Genomic DNA, 20663 nt, shown 5'->3' with positions numbered 1-20663 from the left:
GGAAACTGCGGTAACGAGGTCAAGCGACGCACAGCGCAGCTAAACTACGTTACACGCGGCTGTGTTCGAAATGGCATACTAGCATACTGCATACTAGCATACTCAATGAGTATATACTGCATACTGCTTACTAAATTCATAATAAGTATGCCAATACCAGCCGACCGAAAATCTAGTATCCATTTCTTGCATACTCAAATTTCACATGATCTAGTGTGAACGCACTGCATACTCAAAAATCTACGTCATATCTAGTATGAGTAGTATGCTAGTATGCCATTCCGAACACAGCCAATGCGTCTCAACGTGTTTGAACCAGAGATGACTGATTCAAAATCAAAATCAATCAACAGAGAGTAAACAAAACAAGTCACATCCCCAAACAGCAATCGCAATCAATTGTATTATAATTTTCTTGTAAGTTAATAATCTGCCTTTTCATAGTCTGTAAAAACAGAAAAATGACCTTGCCCTAATTAGGGACTTTTTCCCACCAGACCCTGTATGCCTACTGCTTTTTCTTTAGTGTGTTCAATACTTTTTCCCTGTTTCATTCCACTTTATTACACATCACTTTATTTACATTGGACTTAAATGCTTATATTTTGGGGGGATTCTGGATTGTTAATAACAAAGTCTGGTGCAAATACCGGCGCCCCCCTCCCCTCTCTGGAAGAGCTGTACAACACACGCTGCCTCAGGAAGGCCTCCAAGATCTCCAGAGACCCATCCCACCCTGGGTACGAACACTTTGCCCGGCTGCCCTCGAACAGGCGGTACAGGACCATGGCCGCAAGGACAAACAGACTGAAGCTCAGCTTCTACCCCAGGGCCATCCAGGCCCTGAACACAGCAAAGACCTAGGTTCTGGGCCCTGGACAGTCTGGACGGATTGATGGCAGCTGCTGGATTGAAAAATCAGGTGTAGTGCTGAGGCACAAATGTGTACATTTCAAGCCTGCAAACTGCGACACTTTAAATGAATGTGCAATAACACTATGTGCAATATGACAACCCTAGGGTACATAAGGTTGCAGAGAAATAGGAAATGTTAGAATAGGTATAGCATAGCATAGAGTACAGCACAGCGTTTTATCTGTACAGTATAGTATAGTGGATAGTGTACATAGCCTTTATTTATGTAAACCAGCTCCTTTCCCTTCTTTTTTTTTCTTTTTTTCTTTTTTTTCCTTTCCTAGCACCAGGGGAGCCACACCTCCTAAATTTCGTTGTTTGGTACCTGTACTATAGCAATGACAATAAAGACCATTCATTCATTCATTCATTCATTCATTCAAATGTCACTTGAACAGGCTCATTGGAAATACATTTACTGGACAAAATGTTGATGTGTTCAATACTTATTTCCCCCACTGTAAATTCCCCAAATAGTGAAAATACCACTGCTCATCCGTGATCAGACTTAGCTGAGGTGCTGCAGCTGAAGAGTATCAAATAGAGTGGATCAAAGGATTGATGATTCACTTGCTTAGTATTCAATTGTATTGATTGTAAGTCGCTTTGGAATAAGGCGTCTGCTAAGTGCAAAAAATGTTGTTTATTGCGAGCTTTCGGTCTCTTCAGGTAGTCGGAACATGTAAATAACAGATCCTCACGCTGCATACTCAGAAATTTTGGCGAATCTAGTATACGTCCGGGCCTTTCTCGCGTACACAACTTTCACATACTATGCAGCGTCACAGAGAGTAGCACGGATAGTACCTTTCACTCAGACTCAGGATTGGTAGCTAAAATCAGTACGGGTACTACGGCCCGGTACGGGCCAGTTGGCAGTGGAGAAAGCAAAACAAAGCGGCAGCACGGGTTTCGGTACGGTACGGGACGGTAGTGGAGAAGCGCCATATGTAGTGTAGCGTATGGTTTAGGGTCAAATTTCCCTTTTCTACCCCTACGGCTCGTTTTGGAGTGCCACTCGCTTTGGAGCCAAGGCCTCCAAACAGAGCCACAAGGTGTAGTGGTTGGAATCTCCCCCCTTTGAAATGGGACAACCCTGATACGTCATCAGTACTATTATAGAAAAGCATCCATTGAGCACTTATCCATTGAGCAGATACAGTGCCCTGCAAAAGTATGGGAAAGTGAAGTAAAGATAGAGATGATCAGCTTTTACTTTTACTTTTGGGTACCCCGAAACAGGGGGACTATGCATAAAACGTGTTATAATTTCTGAATGGTGAAACCAATATGTACACAAATCTGAGAATCTCTTCTTTAACCTCATAGTAATTTTTTGATTTCAAGCCAAAAGAGGATAAACGGTCCCTTTACTTACGCAAGGCATTGACGTAAGCATTACTTACATCAGTCTTGACTTCAATCCCTCTAAAGCCCAAACCAGAGCTCCACAAAGAAGCGCTCCCAATAGCCTACAGTAAGCTCAACCACAACAGACATTAATGATGTCAATATTTACCTAGAGCGTTAATGACAGCACAAAGCATTAGGAGTCCAGCACATCAAATATTAATGTGTGATAATGAGGGAGCAGGGGACTGGACCAGAGGGGATGTCTCTGATTGGAACGCCAGAACTCTTCAGTAGTACAGACAGACACAAAGCAGACCTGGACCTCATCATCATCATCATCATCATCATCATCGTATAATTATAATTCTATTTATTCTTTCTATTTATGATCATCATCATTCTATACAGTTCTGAACTTAACATGCTTGCAATTTCACTGCTCAATGTTCTGACCTCTCTCCTGCTTACCGGCACCACACTCTCTTGACCAATCACATGATAAGGTATACTACACGAACCAGTCAGATCCAACTGTACACAATACTACACCTATGACCTATCAAACAAACAACATGTTTTTAAGTATAACATATAGTATCTTACACGGAGATCATAATCAAATCCTATTCTGTGGTAACTGAACTCACCTCAATAGTGAATCAATACCCAGGTGTGCCATATTCTGGGGTCAGTGCAGTATAGTCGAGAATGGTGACATAACAGACTATATCGCAGCAGGTCCTGGTCTCTGATCTGTGTATTGAGAGAGCTGCTACTGCAAAAGGCTGTCAGTCAGATACATCCCCTCTGATCCAGTCCCCTGCCCCCTAATTAATACTCATTAATATTTGATGGGATGGTTGGACTTCTACTCCTTTGTGCCCTAATTAATGCTCTCAGTAGTCGTTATGGCCTGTTGTGATTGAACTTACTGTACTGTAGATGTGGGAGTCAGGGCCTCTGTAGAAGCTCTGGTTTGGGCTTGGAGAGACATCCATTGAGAAGGATATACTGAAGATATTGCTGTGCAAGTAACCTCCATAGAATTGCAAACGATCTATGCTCAAACAAACGCAGACAGAAACACACAAACTGTCAATCACACACAAAGCAGAAACAATAGTGCACTGTAAAAACATTATGTACAGTAAATTACCACCAATAAAGTACTTACTAAGGACTAACATTTTACTGTAATATGAATATAATAACTTACTGTAAATGTTTCTTACAGTATTTTACAGTAAAAGTATACATGCTAAAAATTCTATTTTCGAACAACTTCTTGTGAATATTTTATAGGCACATTTTTTGCCGGAAATTAACTTGAATTTGTTTACAGCATTTGTTTATTAGCATTTGTAAATTTACAATTATCTGTTGTAGGTGTCTTTATCGTAAAAATATACAAATTCTGACATGCTACAATTTGTCAATAAAACACTGTAAAATATATAATTTCAGCACCATTATGTGATCAGGGTTCCGGGAGCATTTGCACAACGTTATAATAAAACACAATTCTAATAAGTTCTTGTTAAGCATAGTTTAATGCAAAATACGAACATTTAAACTTGATGTGCTTGCAGTCTTGCTTTTAACAAGGTTAACATTGTCTTGGTTGAGACTTGTGAGATCTTAAAAGAGCTATAAATAATTAGCTGTTGATTAGTCTAAAATGAGTCTGATATTGAATAACTTCGGTGGCAGATGATCGGGTGGTGCAGGCAAGAGGGTCGTTAGGCAGGCGGGGACAAGGCAGGCAGGCGGGTATAGTCAGACAGGTGAATGGTCAGCAGGTAGGGTATAGACCAGTGGAGGCTCCTCCATAGAGGTGGAGGAGGCCTGGCCTCCCCAATAATTTGAGAGAAGAGAGAGAGATTTAAAAAAGCAATAATTATATTTTTTATCAGACACACAACATACAATTCAGAACAATACTTCATCCATTTCTAATATTTATCCTGCAGAACAGCACTCATACACGCGTGTGGCGGAAAAAGGTACTACACGGAGGCCAGGCCTCCTGTCGGAAAGTGGTTTCTCATAGAAGTCAATGTAATGCAATTTTTTTCATGGCAATATGTGATTGGCCAAATCACAGAAAATGGGTGGGCACAGGAGGCCTGGCCTCCGTGTAGTACCTTTTTCCGCCACACGCGTATGAGTGCTGTTCTGCAGGATAAATATTAGAAATGGATGATGTATTGTTCTGAATTGTATGTTGTGTGTCTGATTGACATAGTGTTTGAGTGCTTTTGACATGTCATTGATTGTATGTAGTATGTTGTGGTGAATGTTGTGAGCCTGAGCAGAAGGGACAATAGCTGCTGCAGGCGGACCAGAGATTCATGCCAATTGTTTTGTTTATTTGATGACCCATTGTGCAGGCAATAAAAGCTGCTTCATCCACCATCCTGAGAGTGTCCCAATCCCTTCAGTACCGCCAAACACAAATTAATAATTTTTAACAAAGACAGATAAGAAGAACAGGGAACATTCCATCGCGAGTGAAGCGAGCAAGCGGAAAAAAAATTGGCCTCCTCAATTCTGGAAGTCACCAGCCTCCACTGGAATAGACAGACAGGTGGAGGGTCAGCAGGTAGGGTACAGACAGACAGACAGGTAGGGTATAGATAGACAGACAGACAGGTAGGGTACAGACAGACAGACAGACAGGTAGGGTACAGACAGACAGACAGGTAGGGTACAGACAGACAGACAGGTAGGGTATAGATAGACAGACAGGTAGGGTACAGACAGACAGACAGGTAGGGTACAGACAGACAGGTAGGGTATAGACAGACAGACAGGTAGGGTACAGACAGACAGACAGGTAGGGTATACAGACAGACAGACAGACAGACAGGTATAGACAGACAGACAGGTAGGGTACAGACAGACAGACAGGTAGGGTACAGACAGACAGACAGGTAGGGTATAGATAGACAGACAGGTAGGGTACAGACAGACAGACAGGTAGGGTACAGACAGACAGACAGGTAGGGTATAGACAGACAGACAGGTAGGGTATAGACAGACAGGTAGGGTACAGACAGACAGACAGGTAGGGTACAGACAGACAGACAGGTAGGGTACAGACAGACAGACAGGTAGGGTATAGACAGACAGACAGGTAGGGTATAGATAGACAGACAGGTAGGGTACAGACAGACAGACAGGTAGGGTACAGACAGACAGACAGGTAGGGTATAGACAGACAGACAGGTAGGGTATAGACAGACAGGTAGGGTATAGACAGACAGACAGGTAGGGTATAGACAGACAGGTGGATGGTCAGCAGGTGCCAGGTAGGGTATCCTTAGGGGGTAAAAGGAGAGAAAGGGTTAGATTAGGATGGACGGGTAGATTAGCAGGTTTCAGAGCAAGATACGTAGCACGAGCAAACCATGGATGGCAACGAACTGGCGTTGACTAGCAGTAGGTGTAGGGGTCTGGGAGAGGAGTTGATTGACAGATTGCAGATAGGTGGTGACAATCACGGCAGGAGACAGGTGGTGACAGTCATGGCAGGTCTTTGTCATGGAGATGGGATCATGACAAAAACGTAGTATTTAGTGATCTTAAAACTGTTGTTTGTTATATATCGAGTGGGCTCTTCAACACTTCACTACTTTTGTAATATACACAAAATATTACTTTTTTAAAGTGATTGCCGACATGCAGCCTTTTTTACCAGACCATGTCACAAATATTCTTCAATGGTCAAGTCAATCAACTGATTTCAACCTGATCGAGCATGCATTTCACTGGCTGAAGACAAAACTAAAGGCAGAAAGACCCACAAACAAACAACAACTGAAGACAGCTGCAGTAAAGGCCTGGCAAAGCATCACAAAGGAGGAAACCCAGCATTTGGTGATGGTCATGTGTTCCAGACTTCAGGCAGTCATTGCCTGCAAAGGATTCTTGACAAAGTATAAAAAATGTACATTTTATTTATGATTATGTTAATTTGTCCAATTACATTTTAGCCTCTGAAAATAGGAGACTGTGTATAAAAATGGTTGTAATTCCTAAATATTTCATACAATATTTTTGTTCAACCCCTTGAATTAAAGCTGAAAGTCTGCACTTCGATTGCATCTCGATTGTTTCATTTAAAATCCATTGTGGTGGCAGAATTATGCAGACCACTGCAAAATGATCAGTTTCTCTGGATGTACTATTTATAGATATAGTTTGAGTAAAATGAACATTTTTGTTTTATTCTATAAACTACTGACAACAATCTTTCTAAATTCCAAATAAACATATTGTCATTCAGAGTATTTATTTGCAGAAAACGACAACTGACCTCGATTAATGCAAAGAAAACAAGTGGATATTAATTTTTAAACAACACAATACTAATGTTATAACTTAGGAAGAGTTCAGAAATCACTATTTGGTGGAATAACCTTGATTTTCAATCACAGCTGTCATGCGTCTTAGCATGCTCTCCACCAGTCTTTCACATTACTGTTGGGTGACTTTATATCACTCCTGGTACAAAAAGCAACAGAAAATTTGTCTTTTAAAAATGCTTGGTAAAATGTAATTATTAGAAATGCAATTTTTCTTGTGAGGAAAAGGCTACATTTATTACTACTTAAAATGCGTAAAATTAGAATCAAGATGTAACAGAACACATGTTTGTCACAAACCAAAGACAGAAAGTTGGTGATGCTGCATTTATTACCTACTGTATGCCCCTAAACTGTGGAATATGTTAACTAAAGAACTCAGGGAAGCAAGCTCAGTAAACGTTTTCAGTAAACAAAAAAACAACCCCCCCCCCCCACACACACACACACACACACATACACACAAACACTGTCTAAAGGCTGTCCCCACCCCGACCCCACCCCCTAATGGTTCTCTGTAATTGGTGACCAGAAGTGTGATGGCGTTATGTGGGAGTATGGATAAGGTTCTTATATGAGGGGTATGACAGACAAGCCCATCAGATCATGCTCTAGCTGCTCTCTAACCTGGGCAGAACCCTGCAAATCATGAACCTTTAATTCACTGTGAGTATTTCCTTCTATCCAGTCCATTTGAGGAGAAATTATTTTAGGAGATCTATAAGATGACTCATCTGAATTCATGTGGACCAAATAGAGAAAAAGAGTGATTTTAGTTTTGGTTTCATCTTCACAAAAGCCTCTGCTTCTTTTTTTGTTTGTTTCTATTGTCTTTTACAATTTGTGCAGTGACATTAATTATTTAGGCCAAAATTCACGGTATACGAGCAATACTTTTAAAATAATCATACATCGAATGCTAATGAGCATTTCCTTGAATGTATGTCTAATTGTTCTGTCTAATTGCAGGAAATGTATTAAAGATAATGGATGTCTTTTTTTTTCACTTCAGATTCTTCACAATGTCTAATACAACACAACCCCAGGACAACATCACAGCCGGTCAGCAGTATGAAGGACAGGTGGTGAAAGGACTTTATGGATTCTTGACAGTGTCACCGTGTCTCCTCTTCCTGTTCATCAACGGAGTGATGTTGTTCTCACTGAGGAGCAAGCCGGTCTTTTGTGAGACCTCTCGCTACATCCTGCTCTACAATCTCCTCTTTTCTGACACCTTTCAGTTGGCAGTAGGTCAGCTGCTTTACATATTGGCCACGGCCAGACTGTACATGATGCGGTATGTGTGTCTGATTATTTCCATACTTGGTATCGTCACTACTGACATCTCTCCTCTCAACCTGGCTGTCATGTCACTGGAGAGATATGTGGCTGTGTGCTTCCCATTGAGGCATGCTGACATTGCCACCATCAAGACCACAGGTGTGGCCATCACTGTGGTGTGGGTCCTGTGCTCAGTCAACACTCTTATTCGTTTGATTATGTTACTGGTGCTAGAGTCTATACCTATGAATCAGTTAATGCAGGAATACTGCTCGAAAGAAAATATCTTCCGTCTGAAAATATTTTACGACATCGAAAAAGCATTCACTGGCATTACGTTTGTATCGGTGGGTATTATAATCATATGGTCATATGTTGGTGTGATGATAGCAGCCAAGTCTGCCTCCTCTGACAAAGCCTCCAACAGAAAGGCCCGTAGAACAGTGCTGCTGCATCTGGTACAGCTGTTCCTCGTCCTCTCCTCCTCCCTGGTCTCTACAATACTGTCAGCCTTCCACGGAAAGGTGGACAGGGTCACAATGGTGCGTATTCATTACGTTCTGTTTCTAACCCTTGTCAACCTACCCAGGTGTCTGAGCTGTCTCATATACGGCCTGAGAGATCAGACTATCAGACCCATCCTCATGTACCACCTCTCCTTTGGACTCAGACGCACAGGCCGCACAGCACCGATTAAGCATTAATTAACAATGTAACTTTTATTTCACTGTTAGATTATTTCAACACATTAACATGTGCTATGGTGAATAAAGGTGTTGATGACTATACAGTGGTATAGTATACTGTAAATATGGTGGTTTAAGGAGAGAATGCAGAAAAGGCTTCCAGTTTGAGTTGTGTCAGTCAGAATGTAGTTTTTCAGCCTCGTATGTATAAAGATGACCTTTTTTTTTGCAGAATAAAAAAATCAAAGCTATTGATGTGCATACAGTGGTTGCATTTATTTATGGCATATTTTGTTTTACTGTTAGATATTATTGATACCAAGATGAGGCAGGTTTTGATTGTATTGTCTTGCACATGCCCATGTATTTCGAGAAATTGGTTTGGTCAAAAATATGTAATAAATGGATTTTATCTGGTTATTATACTGTAATAGAACATGGACCCACCCAAATAGGGTCGGAGACCAATGTCAGAGGATGAGCAAAACACACCACAAGTCCACACACTGGTTCAGCAAAGCAAACTTTCTAAAAATTCATAGGGGGGAATTCAGCAGGGGGATAATGTTAGTGTCTCAACTACACAAGTGAACCACTGCAATCCAGTTTTAAACTCACACGGTATTCTGCACTCATAAAGAAAGGGCACACATAAGGCAGGTAAATACACGGCATTCCACACATGTACTGTGTCATGTACTGTGTCCTGTCGATGTTGTTGTACACCTGTTGTCTGTTACTTGTTTTTATTTTCACTTGTTTGCCTATTTTAACCTGCTGTGGCTTTCGCTCTTGTATTATGTTTTATTGTGTTTCATCCTTGTTATGTAAAGCACTGTGTGACCCTTGGTCTGGGAGAGGTGCTGTATAAATAAATTGTACTTACTTACTTACTTACTTACTTACTTACTTACTTACTTACTTACTTACAAAGCAGGTGAATGCATAGCACTACAATCCCACACTAAGGGGCTTCACACAACGGCCATATTATGCACACTCAAAATAAGGGCAGTGTTATGAACTCCCAAGCTCCATCCACCTGACTGGTGTGGCATATCCAGATGCTGACTAGATAGCATGATTATTGCACAGATGTGCCTTAGGCTGGTCACAATAAAAGGCCACTCCAAAATGTGCAGTTTTATCACACAGCACAATGCCACAGATGTCACATGTTTTGAGAGAGCGTGCAATTATATTAATAATACATTCATTATATTTCACATTCAAATTATCCCACACTTTACCCACATCAAAACCTTCAAACATCAAAACCCTTGCCAAAGCCTGTTCTGTTGCTGACCGCTTACAACCCATCACCCAGTAAACCCACACACCTTTTGTCTTTACATTTTCAAATTTGACCCCTTTCCCTTTCCTCACTATCTTTAACTCCACCATCCTTTTTTTTGCCTCACCTGCCTCTCATCTTCCTAACATTAATGCTTTCCATTCACTGCTTATTCTGTCCCTAACTCTTTTTCCTATAATAGCCCTACTTATTCGTACATTCCCTTATTTCTTGCATGATTTCCTGTTCTGTTTTGAAATTATTATTTGATATTAAATGCTTGATCCTTGCCTGTTCAAAATGTTTGATAACCATAAGCCTATTATTGTACTTTATTTATTTGGCTGATTTAACACGTCATCCTTATCTACACACACTCGTATTTCACAAAATATGACACCTTAGTTTGTTGAAAACAATTAAAAGACCACTCACCCCACATCTGTGCAAAACAAAGGATCCCCCCCCCCAAAAAAAAATACAACAATTACAAAAACTTTTTCACAGTTTTGACCCTTTTAAACCTTTCTCTTTTTTCTTCCACCGGTTGTTGACATTATGTACGAGCGTCGAACTTCCGGAATTAGCCTAGCCAGTCAAGCTAGTTTACGAGCCGGGTGTTGGCCACCCCAGCCAGCTGTGAGCCACGTTAAGAACATCACTTCATAAAAGTAACATAAGTACACGACTGATAAGTGATAAGTCACTGTGGCTTCTTAAGGTCTTAACGTTACATGTTTGTTGCACACTTTGTACACATCGGTGAGCGACCTGTGTTTAGCTCTTGTCCCCTGCTGGGCCTGGATGAGAGCGAGTGAAAGGATATTATGAAACACCTTACCTGCTGGAGGTAGCTTGGGCCGGGGGCAAGGTATGTATGTTGTGACTTCGTTTATCAATGACATGAATTGCTATGCCTATAGCATGGTTTTGATCATTGCTTCAGACATTAGCAGCGGATGATTGAATGTACAGTATATCTCAAAAGTGCACCCTTTAGATTTTTGCAAATATTCTGTCATATCCTTTCAGGGGATAACACTATCTTAATGAAACGTTGATATAACTTAAAATAGTCAGTGTGCTGCTTGAATAACAGTATAGATTTATTGTCCATTGAAAATTACTCAGTACACAGCTGTTAATGTCTAAACAGCTGGCAACAAAAGTGAGTACACCCCATAGTGAACATGTCTAAATTGTGCCCAAAGTGTCAATATTTTGTGTGACCACCATTGTTATCTAGCACTGCTTTAACCCTCCTGGGCATTGAATTCACCAGAGCTGTACAGGTTGCTTCTGGAATCTTCTTCCACTCCTCCATGACGACATCACGGAGCCCACGGATGTTGGACACCTTGCACTCCTCCACCTTCCTCTTGAGGATGCCCCACATGTGCTCAATTGGGTTTAGGTCGGGAGACATACTTGGCCAGTCCATCACCTTAACCTTCAGCTTCTTCAGCAAGGCCGTTGTCATCTTGGAGGTGTGTTTAGGGTCATTATCATGTTGGAAAACTGCCCTACGGCCCAGTTTCCGAAGAGAGGGGATCATGCTCTGCTGCAGGATGTCACAGTATATATTGGAATTCATGTGTCCCTCAATGAAATGCAGCTCCCCAGTGCCGGCAGCACTCATGCAGTCCCAGACCATGATGCTGCCAGTGCCACCACCATGCTTGACTGTAGGCAAAACACATGTCTTGGTACTCCTCACCAGGGTGCCGCCACACACGCCGGACACCATCTGACCCAAACAGGTTTATTTTGGTCTCATCAGACCACAGGACATGGTTCCAGTAACTCATGTTCTTGGATTCATTGTCTTCAGCAAACTGTTTGCGGGCTTTCTTATGCATCGGTTTCAGAAGAGGCTTCTGTCTGGGGCGACGGCCATACAAACCGATTTGATGCAGTGTGCGGCGTATGGTCTGGGCACTGACAGGCTGACATCCCACTTCTGCAACCTCTGCAGCAATGCTGGAAGCACTCGCACGTCTATTTTTGGAAACCAACCTCTGGATATGACACTGAGCATGTGGACTCAACTTCTTTGGTCGACCCTGGCGAAGACTGTTCCGAGTGGAACCTGTCCTGGAAAACCGCTGTATGATCTTAGCCACTGTGCTGCAACTCATTTTCAGGGTGTTGGCAATCTTCTTATAGCCAAGGCCATCTTTGTGAAGCGCAATAATCCTTTTTTTCAGCCGCTCAGAGAGTTCCTTGCCATGAGGTGCCATGTTGTCCAGCATTCAGAGAGAATTGTGCCCAAAACACCAAATTTAGGCCCTGCTTATCATTTACACCTGAATCCTTGTAACACTAACGAGTCACATGACATCAGGGCGGGAAAACAACATCATTGGGCACAATTAGGACATGTTCACTATGGGGTGCACTCACTTTTGTTGCCAGCTGTTTAGACATTAACAGCTGTGTACTGAGTAATTTTCAAAGGACAATAAATCTATACTGTTATTCAAGCAGCACACTGACTACTTTAAGTTATATCAAAGTTTCAGTAGGATAATGTTATCCCCTGAAAGGATATAACAGGATATTTGCAAAAATCTAAAGGGTGTACTCACTTTTGAGATTGAATGTATGTATTGGTGCTCTCTGCTATGGCAGGATGCAGCAGGCGTACGGGGGTCTGGATCGAGACAAGCCGCTCATCCGCCTGCCCTTCACGGACTTCGCCGTGGGAACCGTCCTGTTGGCGCTCACCGGCCTGATAGCCTGCGTCTTTATCTCACTGGTGTTTCATTTCGAGGAGTCGACATATACCCACTGTCAAGTGAGTTGCCCATCCGATCCTTCTCTCTGTCTGTAATGTTTGCTGTGTGTCCTAGTTTGCCGAAAAAAAAGCTGAAGGTGTTGGTCCTGACTTAAAATATCCTTTATCCTTCAAATATAATGATTTCTTTCATATGTCGTTATTTAATGAGCATGTATCAGTCTTTATATTAAATCAACAGTAGGCTATTTGATCAACCTCCTACCAATCACCCCATGTTCTCTCTCTCTCTCAGTACTTTTTTTTACCCTCTAGACTAGAGAAAATGTGTTATGATATAAACACCCCTTAATCCAACAATATACTCTCATTCTATCTATCCCTCATTAGGTGACAAACTACCTTCCTTCTATCAGTGCGTCCATAAGCCTGGTTCCAGAGCGATACGTCTGGCGCTTCTGTATCGGCCTGCACTCGGCGCCGCGTTTCCTGGTGGCGGCGGTCTACTTCAACTTCTACCGGAGACGCTTGGCCAAGAGCCTCCTGGACCTGCTGCTCAGCGGCTTAGCGCTGCTCGCTGCCCTGGCAGAGAACACAGGGCTGCTGCTGCTAACATACGTGTCCTCCACAGAGACCTACAGTGAGGGATGCACACACACACACACACACACACACACACACACACACAGCCACACACACACACACACACACACACACTTGGCCTACATACTTTATTGTACCTTCATACAGTTGTTGAACTGTACAGTAAAATTGTGCTATATTCAGAATCAGATTCAATGTAATTGTCATTGACAGAGTACAAGTACAAGCACAACTAAACACAGTTTGGCATCTGACCAGAGAGTGCAATAGTACAAAAGCCATAAAAGTATGGACAGATATATGTAGTGTGATACACACATGGGCGAAGATAATGTACACGTAAGGTATATGCAGTGTGATATTTATAGAACAAGGGCAATGGATATCAATACAATATGTACAGTTAAGGTAAATGTACAGTGTCTAAAACAGCAAGGTTGAAATCCTGAGTGGTATAGGCTACCTCCGTTTCTTTAGCTCAACTTTTACATATGTTATTCACTATCTTGTATGTAATGATCTGGTGTTTTAGTGTGTTAGGGTTAGCCTGTGTGTTAGGGTTAGCCTGTGTGTCACTGCTGCTCGTGTGTTCCACAGGTGTTCATAAGAACGGTTTTATTGCGTTCATCGCCAGCTCTCTGATCCACATGCTCATCACCTGCAGGCTGTGGCAAGTGATTAAGAAGTACAGTCTGAACCCAGAGGTAGAGTATAACCCACCTTCCATCTCCTTACGTGTGTGTGTGTGTGTGTGTGTGTGTGTGTGTGTGTGTGTGTGTGTGTGTGTGTGTGTGTGTGTGTGTGTGTGTGTGTGTGTGTGTGTGAGTGTGTGTTCAGTGAGTACCAGTTTATTTATTCTTCCTGTTCAATCCTCGAGTTGTAGTGCCATTGGTATTGTTTGGTCCTGTCACACATTGTTACACTTGGCAGAAATTAGGAGAGAAATCAAGAATTAGCAAACAGGAATGTCCCTACCAAAGTGCTGAGGATCTCTTTCACCACCAGATGGCAGTATGGAGCTACACCTTCCCTGATTCAGATCTCTAATTGAGGCTACAGGCTGCTGGTGACCACTGAGTGAGAATACTGAGTATGACTGAGTGACATGGTTTTAAACAGGCTCTAAAAGTACATATGGTAAAGGCTCACTCATCACACACACACACACACACACACACACACACACACACACACACACACACTCACACCCCCGTTCGTTGCTCTGGTCAGTGATAGTTGAACCACAGAGTTTCAACACCAGCAAATAGGTGTGGAAATTTGTTTAAGGACTGCGCAAGCCCCATCCGTGCATGCACGTGTGCGCGCACACACACACACACACACACACACACCCACACATACATACATACATACATACAGTGGGGTGCAAAACTTTGGGCACCAGTAGTCAAAATGCCTTTTACAATTAATATCTAAGTGAAAAGAAGCAAACCTAACCTCTAAATGGTACAAAGTTAAACGACACATTTGAACTTTTTACAGTTTCAAAATAATGAAACAAGGAAAAGGGCCATGTGAAAGAAAAGTCTTTTTCCTGGTAACTCCTGTCCTGTGAACAGCTAGACCTGTGTCTGCTACTCTTTTTTGCACCTCTTTTGCAGTGATGTGTGGGTTCTTCTGAGCATTTCTCATCAGATCTCGGGCCATTCTATCTGAAAATGTTCTTGGTCTTCCAGATCTTGCCTTGACTTCAATTGTTCCATTTATTTTCCATTTTCTGATGATTCTTCTGAAATGGGTAGTTTGAGAATTTGTGAGAGTTTTTTGTAGCCTTCTCCTTCATGGTGGAAGTGAACTATCTTGATTCTGACATCCTTGGACAACTGTTTAGAGGAACCCCTGGTTTTTAACACCAGACACAACAGCCACCGCAGTCGGATACTTTAGAAGGCATGGAGTTACTTCAGAATATATAGTTCAACCCTGGAATTATATTCACCTGACTCTTTGAAGCCCTAACGAGTAAATCACATTGGTCTGGGCCTTAGTAATCATCTTCTCAAAAGGTAACAAAGAATAATCCAAAAGGGTTCCCAAACTTTTGCACAGGGCCCTTTTCCTTTTTTTTATCATTTAAAAACTCATGTTTAACTTTGTAGCATTTAGGGTTCAGGTTTGCTTTCAATCACTTGGCGATGAATTGTAACAGACATTTAAACCAGGGGTGCCTACAGTTTTGCATCCCACTGTACACACACATGCACACACACACACACACACACACACACACAAACACGCATACACATAGACACACACACGTGTACATACATACATACATACATACAGAGATTGGTGTCTGTGTGTTTGTCTCATCTTTGCACTTGTGGATGTAGAAAGTGTCAGCAGATGTGTGAGAGACCACAGCTAGTGTATTTTAAGGCTGTGAGCACACAGCCTGTTCAGAGCAGAGCAGGGGAAGTGGGTTACATGCTGGGCCAACTCCCATCACCAGCTTGAGGCACACTGTGTTTGAAAGGCTATTACATCACAACCTCTCTCTTTCTATCTCTCCGTCTCCACTTTCACTCTCTCCCTATCCCTATCCATCCGTCACCCGGTGTCTTTCCCTCGCCATTTGGGTAACCTGGTCATCTCTGTGTTGAGAGCGACCGTTAATATAGCTGTGGTAATGGTATTGGGAATTGTGCAAAACGGGACTGGGCCTAAATTTCTCCTCTCCCTCTCTCCTTCTTTATATTTCTCTCTCTCTCTTTACCCACTTGCCCTCTCTCTCTCTCTCTCTCTCTCTTCCTCTCTGTCAGGAGTTGACGTCATACCGCTGGAAGGTGCGTCTCTTCCTGTTCAACGTGAGCTGCTGTCTCCTCGCCGTGTACTTCTTCAGACGCCACAACAAGTACTGCGAAACAGGAAGTGAGTGCTGCGGTTCATCCCCCTTTTGTCTATGCCCCTCCCCCTACCCCTCCATTCAGTCATTCAGATGGCGTCAATGTCCTGTAGCCTAGTATAGCATACTTTAGAGGAAGTTGTAGATCTGACGGTAGATGTTTTTGGCTGATTAATATCTTCGCTGTTTGATCCCTGATGTTGGCGACTTGTGATGAATATCGATGAATATTTTTGATTCTGTCATTTATTCTTTGTTTTCATTGTCAATTGTTATATGTTTTTTTCCATGTCTGCAACCCTCTCTTGTAAAATAGATTTTTCATCTCCATTAGACTTTTCCTGGTTAAATAAAGGGTTCACTTTAACACCCTATTTTATGCTACCTATACACAGCAGTCTCTCCTGTTTCTAGTGTCGTTTTACAGCATAAAAACACTATTTCAATGGAATATTCATGTTTAGTCTGTACCGACGGTTCTTGTTCCTCATCTCCTCTCTATTGCTCTTCCAGTCTACACCCTGTTTGCTCTGTGTGAGTACATGGTGGTGCTCTCTAACATGGCGTTCCACATCACGGCATTCTGGGACTTCGGAAACAAGGAAGTGATGGTCGCCACGCCCTCTGAGGACAAGCGCTACTGAGGATGGAGGACAGTCAGACTCCTGTTCTTCATCATCGTCATCATCAACAACATGCAAATCTGGGAGGGGGTGGGGGGGTTGATGGACAGTGGCCACAGCTGAAGCTAAAGAGTGTGTGTTTTGTTTAATGTTCACACGTACATACATCATTCACACATTCATTCAAGTGCCATGATGATGTACTTATCGCCTGTCGAGTGATGTGTAACTCATATGACTGTTAGGGTTTGGTTACAAAGCATGGGGCGGTCCTCTGAGGCTACATCAACTTAACGGAAGTGACAATGACACAGACTCCAAAGAGTAACTATTTGATTAGTTATAGAATATTTACTAGTCGTAGTAATAGTCATTACTAAAGTCCTGTCAGTGTCAGTCTGCTGTCAGTGTAAGCAGATCTTTAGGAAACACTGACTTGGACGTTAAGTGAATCAAAGCACGAACTCTGTAGTTTTGACAGGGACCATATTTTGTGCAGTATGCTAATAAATAGCAGTTTGTATGATATTATTAGAGTGTGTGTTACTGTATTGTGTGCAGTATCATTTCAATAATAAATAACCTATGGTCCAAAGACACTCCTGTGACTGAATCTAGCTCTGCCTGTGTGTGTGTGTAACATGCATAGCAATGTTGATATTTCTAAATTAAACAATATAAAAAGCCAAATAAACGTGTTGCTTACATCCTTCTTAGTTGCTATGGTTACCATAAAGGTTCTAATCGGACCCATCCAGGCAACAGTTTGAGCTGATGAAATGGAACAAAGTAGCTTTATCATCCCTGTCTGGTTCCATATATATCTATGGAAGAAAAAAACTTTAAGGAATTCCGAAGGTTAGGTTAAGGCTTAGTGAGTATGGCATACCTCATAGAATTTAGGTTAGTATTTACGGTTGCTGATCACACCTGGCCACAGTCAAAAGCACCTGTGCATATACAGTACGTAGTATTATTACCAACCATGGTAACATCCAGGATACCCTGAGTGTGGGTATATAAAAGGTAACCGAATGAGAGTCAAGCATTGGGGGCTCGGACAAAAGAGCATTGTTTAATCTGTTAAATGTGAAGGGAAGTGCAGAGGTGTGATTTGACTGTCAAATCAGACTTGCCTGGGGATGACAGGAAATCCCATTGGAGACACCCGCTGTGGTCAGGTCACATGAGAACAGGCCATTAGACAATCACACCTTATTAATATGGCTAAATAGAGGGGGATGCAAAGGGTGAGAGAGCAGAGGTTCAGATCAAGGTTATTAACTTAACACACGCTCAGACACGCCTTTACACAGGAATACAGCGGTCCTTCCACAGACACATTCCTACAGTACTATTTTCCATACCGTTAGCCTCATAGCATCATTGCCTTAAGTCATATTTTGGCCAAATTGAGATATCTGCCTAACTCTACTCTCCTAACACTGCTGATTCACTGTGCATTATTGCCTGTATGTATGCCATCAGCCTATCAGAATGCTTGTTACATTACATTCCAAAATCACTATCTGCCCAGGTCATCTCTTTGACATAGGCATGTTTGACACTACATACAAAGATGGCTCGGCTGACCACACAAGTGAAGCATGACTTAGGCAATTATGCTATGAGGTTAACGATATGTCTTTTGCGTAATGTTGTGTGCTTTAGTATGAGAGAGGAGCCTAGTTTCCCCCCGACCAACCCTCCGGGCCTGTGCGACTACAACGACAGGTTTGAGCAAACGTCAGGAATGTTGTATGATTTTTAACTACGAGCATGTGAGTGTGTGTGTGTGTGCTCAGTTGTTCACTCAGTTGGAATCCCAACCTTTCAGAGGACTGAGTCACAGTCAAGTATGAGTCACACAGTATGGATTCTCAGGAGTAGATGTCATGTTACCTCGTTGTCTGTCCATTCACATCTGTCCCTTTCTCTACTTTCCCACTGATCTTGCCATCATGTTATAGTATGCCTCTTTCTCTACTTTTCCACACATTCTTAATATTCATCACTCCCACCCACCGTATGAGCGCTCTCTCTCTCTCTCTCACTCTCTCTCTTTCTCTTTCTCTTTCTCTCTCTCTCTCTCTCTCTCTCTCTCTCTCTCTCTCTCTCTCTCTCTCTCTCTCTCACACACACACACTCACACACACACACACACACACACACACACGCACACACACACACACACTGGTAGCAAGCCCTCTGTCACGTAGACAGTTAAGAAAATTAGCTTGTGTGTTGAGTACAATGTTGAGAGTGTAATTATGGATACAGCACAGAGACTGCATATTATTGTTAGGGATATACATTTCGAGTGGTATAAAGATATTTAGAAAATACTGAGATGTACAGTGCATCATTTAACTGTCTGATTGAACAGTACAAAGCATTGCAATAGTTTTTGCAAGCTAAAAATGGAAATGTATTTGACTATTTGACTAATTAAGGGAAGAAGTTGAACTACACTCCTCAAAAAAAGTTCGGAAACGTTATTTCGGTCGATCATTCCTCCCCTTTAATAATACCAATTGGTATTGTATTTTATATTGTTGGATTAATATAACTTGTAAGGATCATGCATTTGTGGAATGAGCAACACAGCTAACCGTGTGGGTAGAGGCCCCCCAAAAATGGCCAAAATCCCCTGCAATATTCTTCTGTTGGTATTCACTCTCGTTTTGAGTTTCAAGTGCTGGCAGGTGTATGCCAGTCACAGGTGTGATTGGCACCTAATTGACAGCAGAGTTTTTGTGTGCTCCAAGCATAAACATGCCACGTTTGTCCCTTCAGGATAAGGCCTGTGCAATAAGGCAATGTATGCAGAGTGGCAGCATTATTTGGTCAGCCCTGGTACCATTTCCAAACTTAGGACCAAGTTCTGTGAGACTGGTGAAGTCAAAGACAGACCAGGAAGTGGCCGTCCCAGGAAGTGTGTGACAGGAAGTGTGTGACCAGGCTGGTGACCAGCATGAGGAGGAGGTGCCAAGCTGTTGTGACTGCGTATGGATCTTCCACACGCTGCTGAGGTCCCTGACAGTGTAACATTAATAAAGTGTAAAAATGGCCAATATGTGTTGTTTTTTCCTTATTACTGTGGGAGAGTGCAATCATCCAATCCACCAAGCAACTCAAAACGAGAGTGAATACCAACAGAAGAATATTGCAGGGGATTTTGGCAAACTTTTCTGTGCTGCTACCCACACGTTTAGCTGTGTTGCTCATTCCACAAATGCATGAACAAGTAGTACCTCATTGTAAAGGTCACTAATCAGGCTTTCCAACGATATAAAATACAATACCAATTGGTATTATTAAAGTGAGTGGAGGAATAATTGATTTTGTCAAACTAAAGCTACTATGAAAAAGTTGTACGGGAGACCAAAGGCAGTAAGGGAAGAAATAGTTGGGAAATGTGATGTGCAAGGACTGGAATAATAGTTCAATTCCTATGGATTCTTGGTTTACTTACAAAGAAAAGTAATGGAAACTACTGGAAATACCTTTGAATTTAGTTTAACTACCCCCAAGCTACTGCAAAATGCATTTAAACTGATAGTTGAGTAAATTCCCCAACACTGGCAATAGAATTACAATTACAGGAACTTGAACATTACTTTATTCGGTTTAGACGAAGCCAGACAACATTTGGTGACCATCTTTATCATTGTATGTTCGCAGACAAATTAGCAAAACATATTCAATCATGTTAAAAAACAAAAACATAAATTACACATAGATTTGATAAATATTCTACATAAAAAAGAACATTCAAGCACAGCCCATATGGAATAGAATGGGAGGGGGTGGCAGGCAGAATGGGTACTGTTTGGTTCCACTGGCCTCTGTAGGAATGGTGGAGATAGAGGGTTAGCAGACAGACAGGAAGTCAGGGAGGAAGAGGAAACGGCTCCCTGCCTTACACTGAACCTCTG

General features: G+C 42.1%; 2 protein-coding genes across 2 annotated transcripts; both read left to right on the top strand.

The window, feature by feature from the left end:
- Nucleotides 1-7657: 7657 nt before the first annotated feature.
- Nucleotides 7658-8620, top strand: LOC308174948 (odorant receptor 131-2-like; the record flags this gene model as incomplete). Its single annotated transcript, XM_080550059.1, has 1 exon — nt 7658-8620. The coding sequence occupies one exon, from the start codon at nt 7658-7660 to the stop codon at nt 8618-8620; it is 963 nt and encodes a 320-aa protein (XP_080406185.1).
- A 2078-nt stretch (nt 8621-10698) lies between these two features.
- Nucleotides 10699-17258, top strand: LOC308174576 (post-GPI attachment to proteins factor 2-like). The gene is made up of 6 exons (XM_080549672.1): nt 10699-10767; nt 12528-12693; nt 13024-13273; nt 13834-13940; nt 16020-16128; nt 16616-17258. The coding sequence occupies exons 2-6, from the start codon at nt 12529-12531 to the stop codon at nt 16744-16746; spliced, it is 762 nt and encodes a 253-aa protein (XP_080405798.1). The 5' UTR covers nt 10699-10767; nt 12528; the 3' UTR covers nt 16747-17258.
- Nucleotides 17259-20663: the final 3405 nt, after the last annotated feature.

This window comes from Nansenia antarctica, assembly GCF_963989245.1.
Source record: "Nansenia antarctica genome assembly, chromosome: 20".
NCBI classification, from domain to species: Eukaryota; Metazoa; Chordata; class Actinopteri; order Argentiniformes; family Microstomatidae; genus Nansenia; species Nansenia antarctica.
The sequence above is the reverse complement of the archived record's forward strand: the minus strand, read 5'-3'. Positions and strand labels throughout refer to the sequence as shown.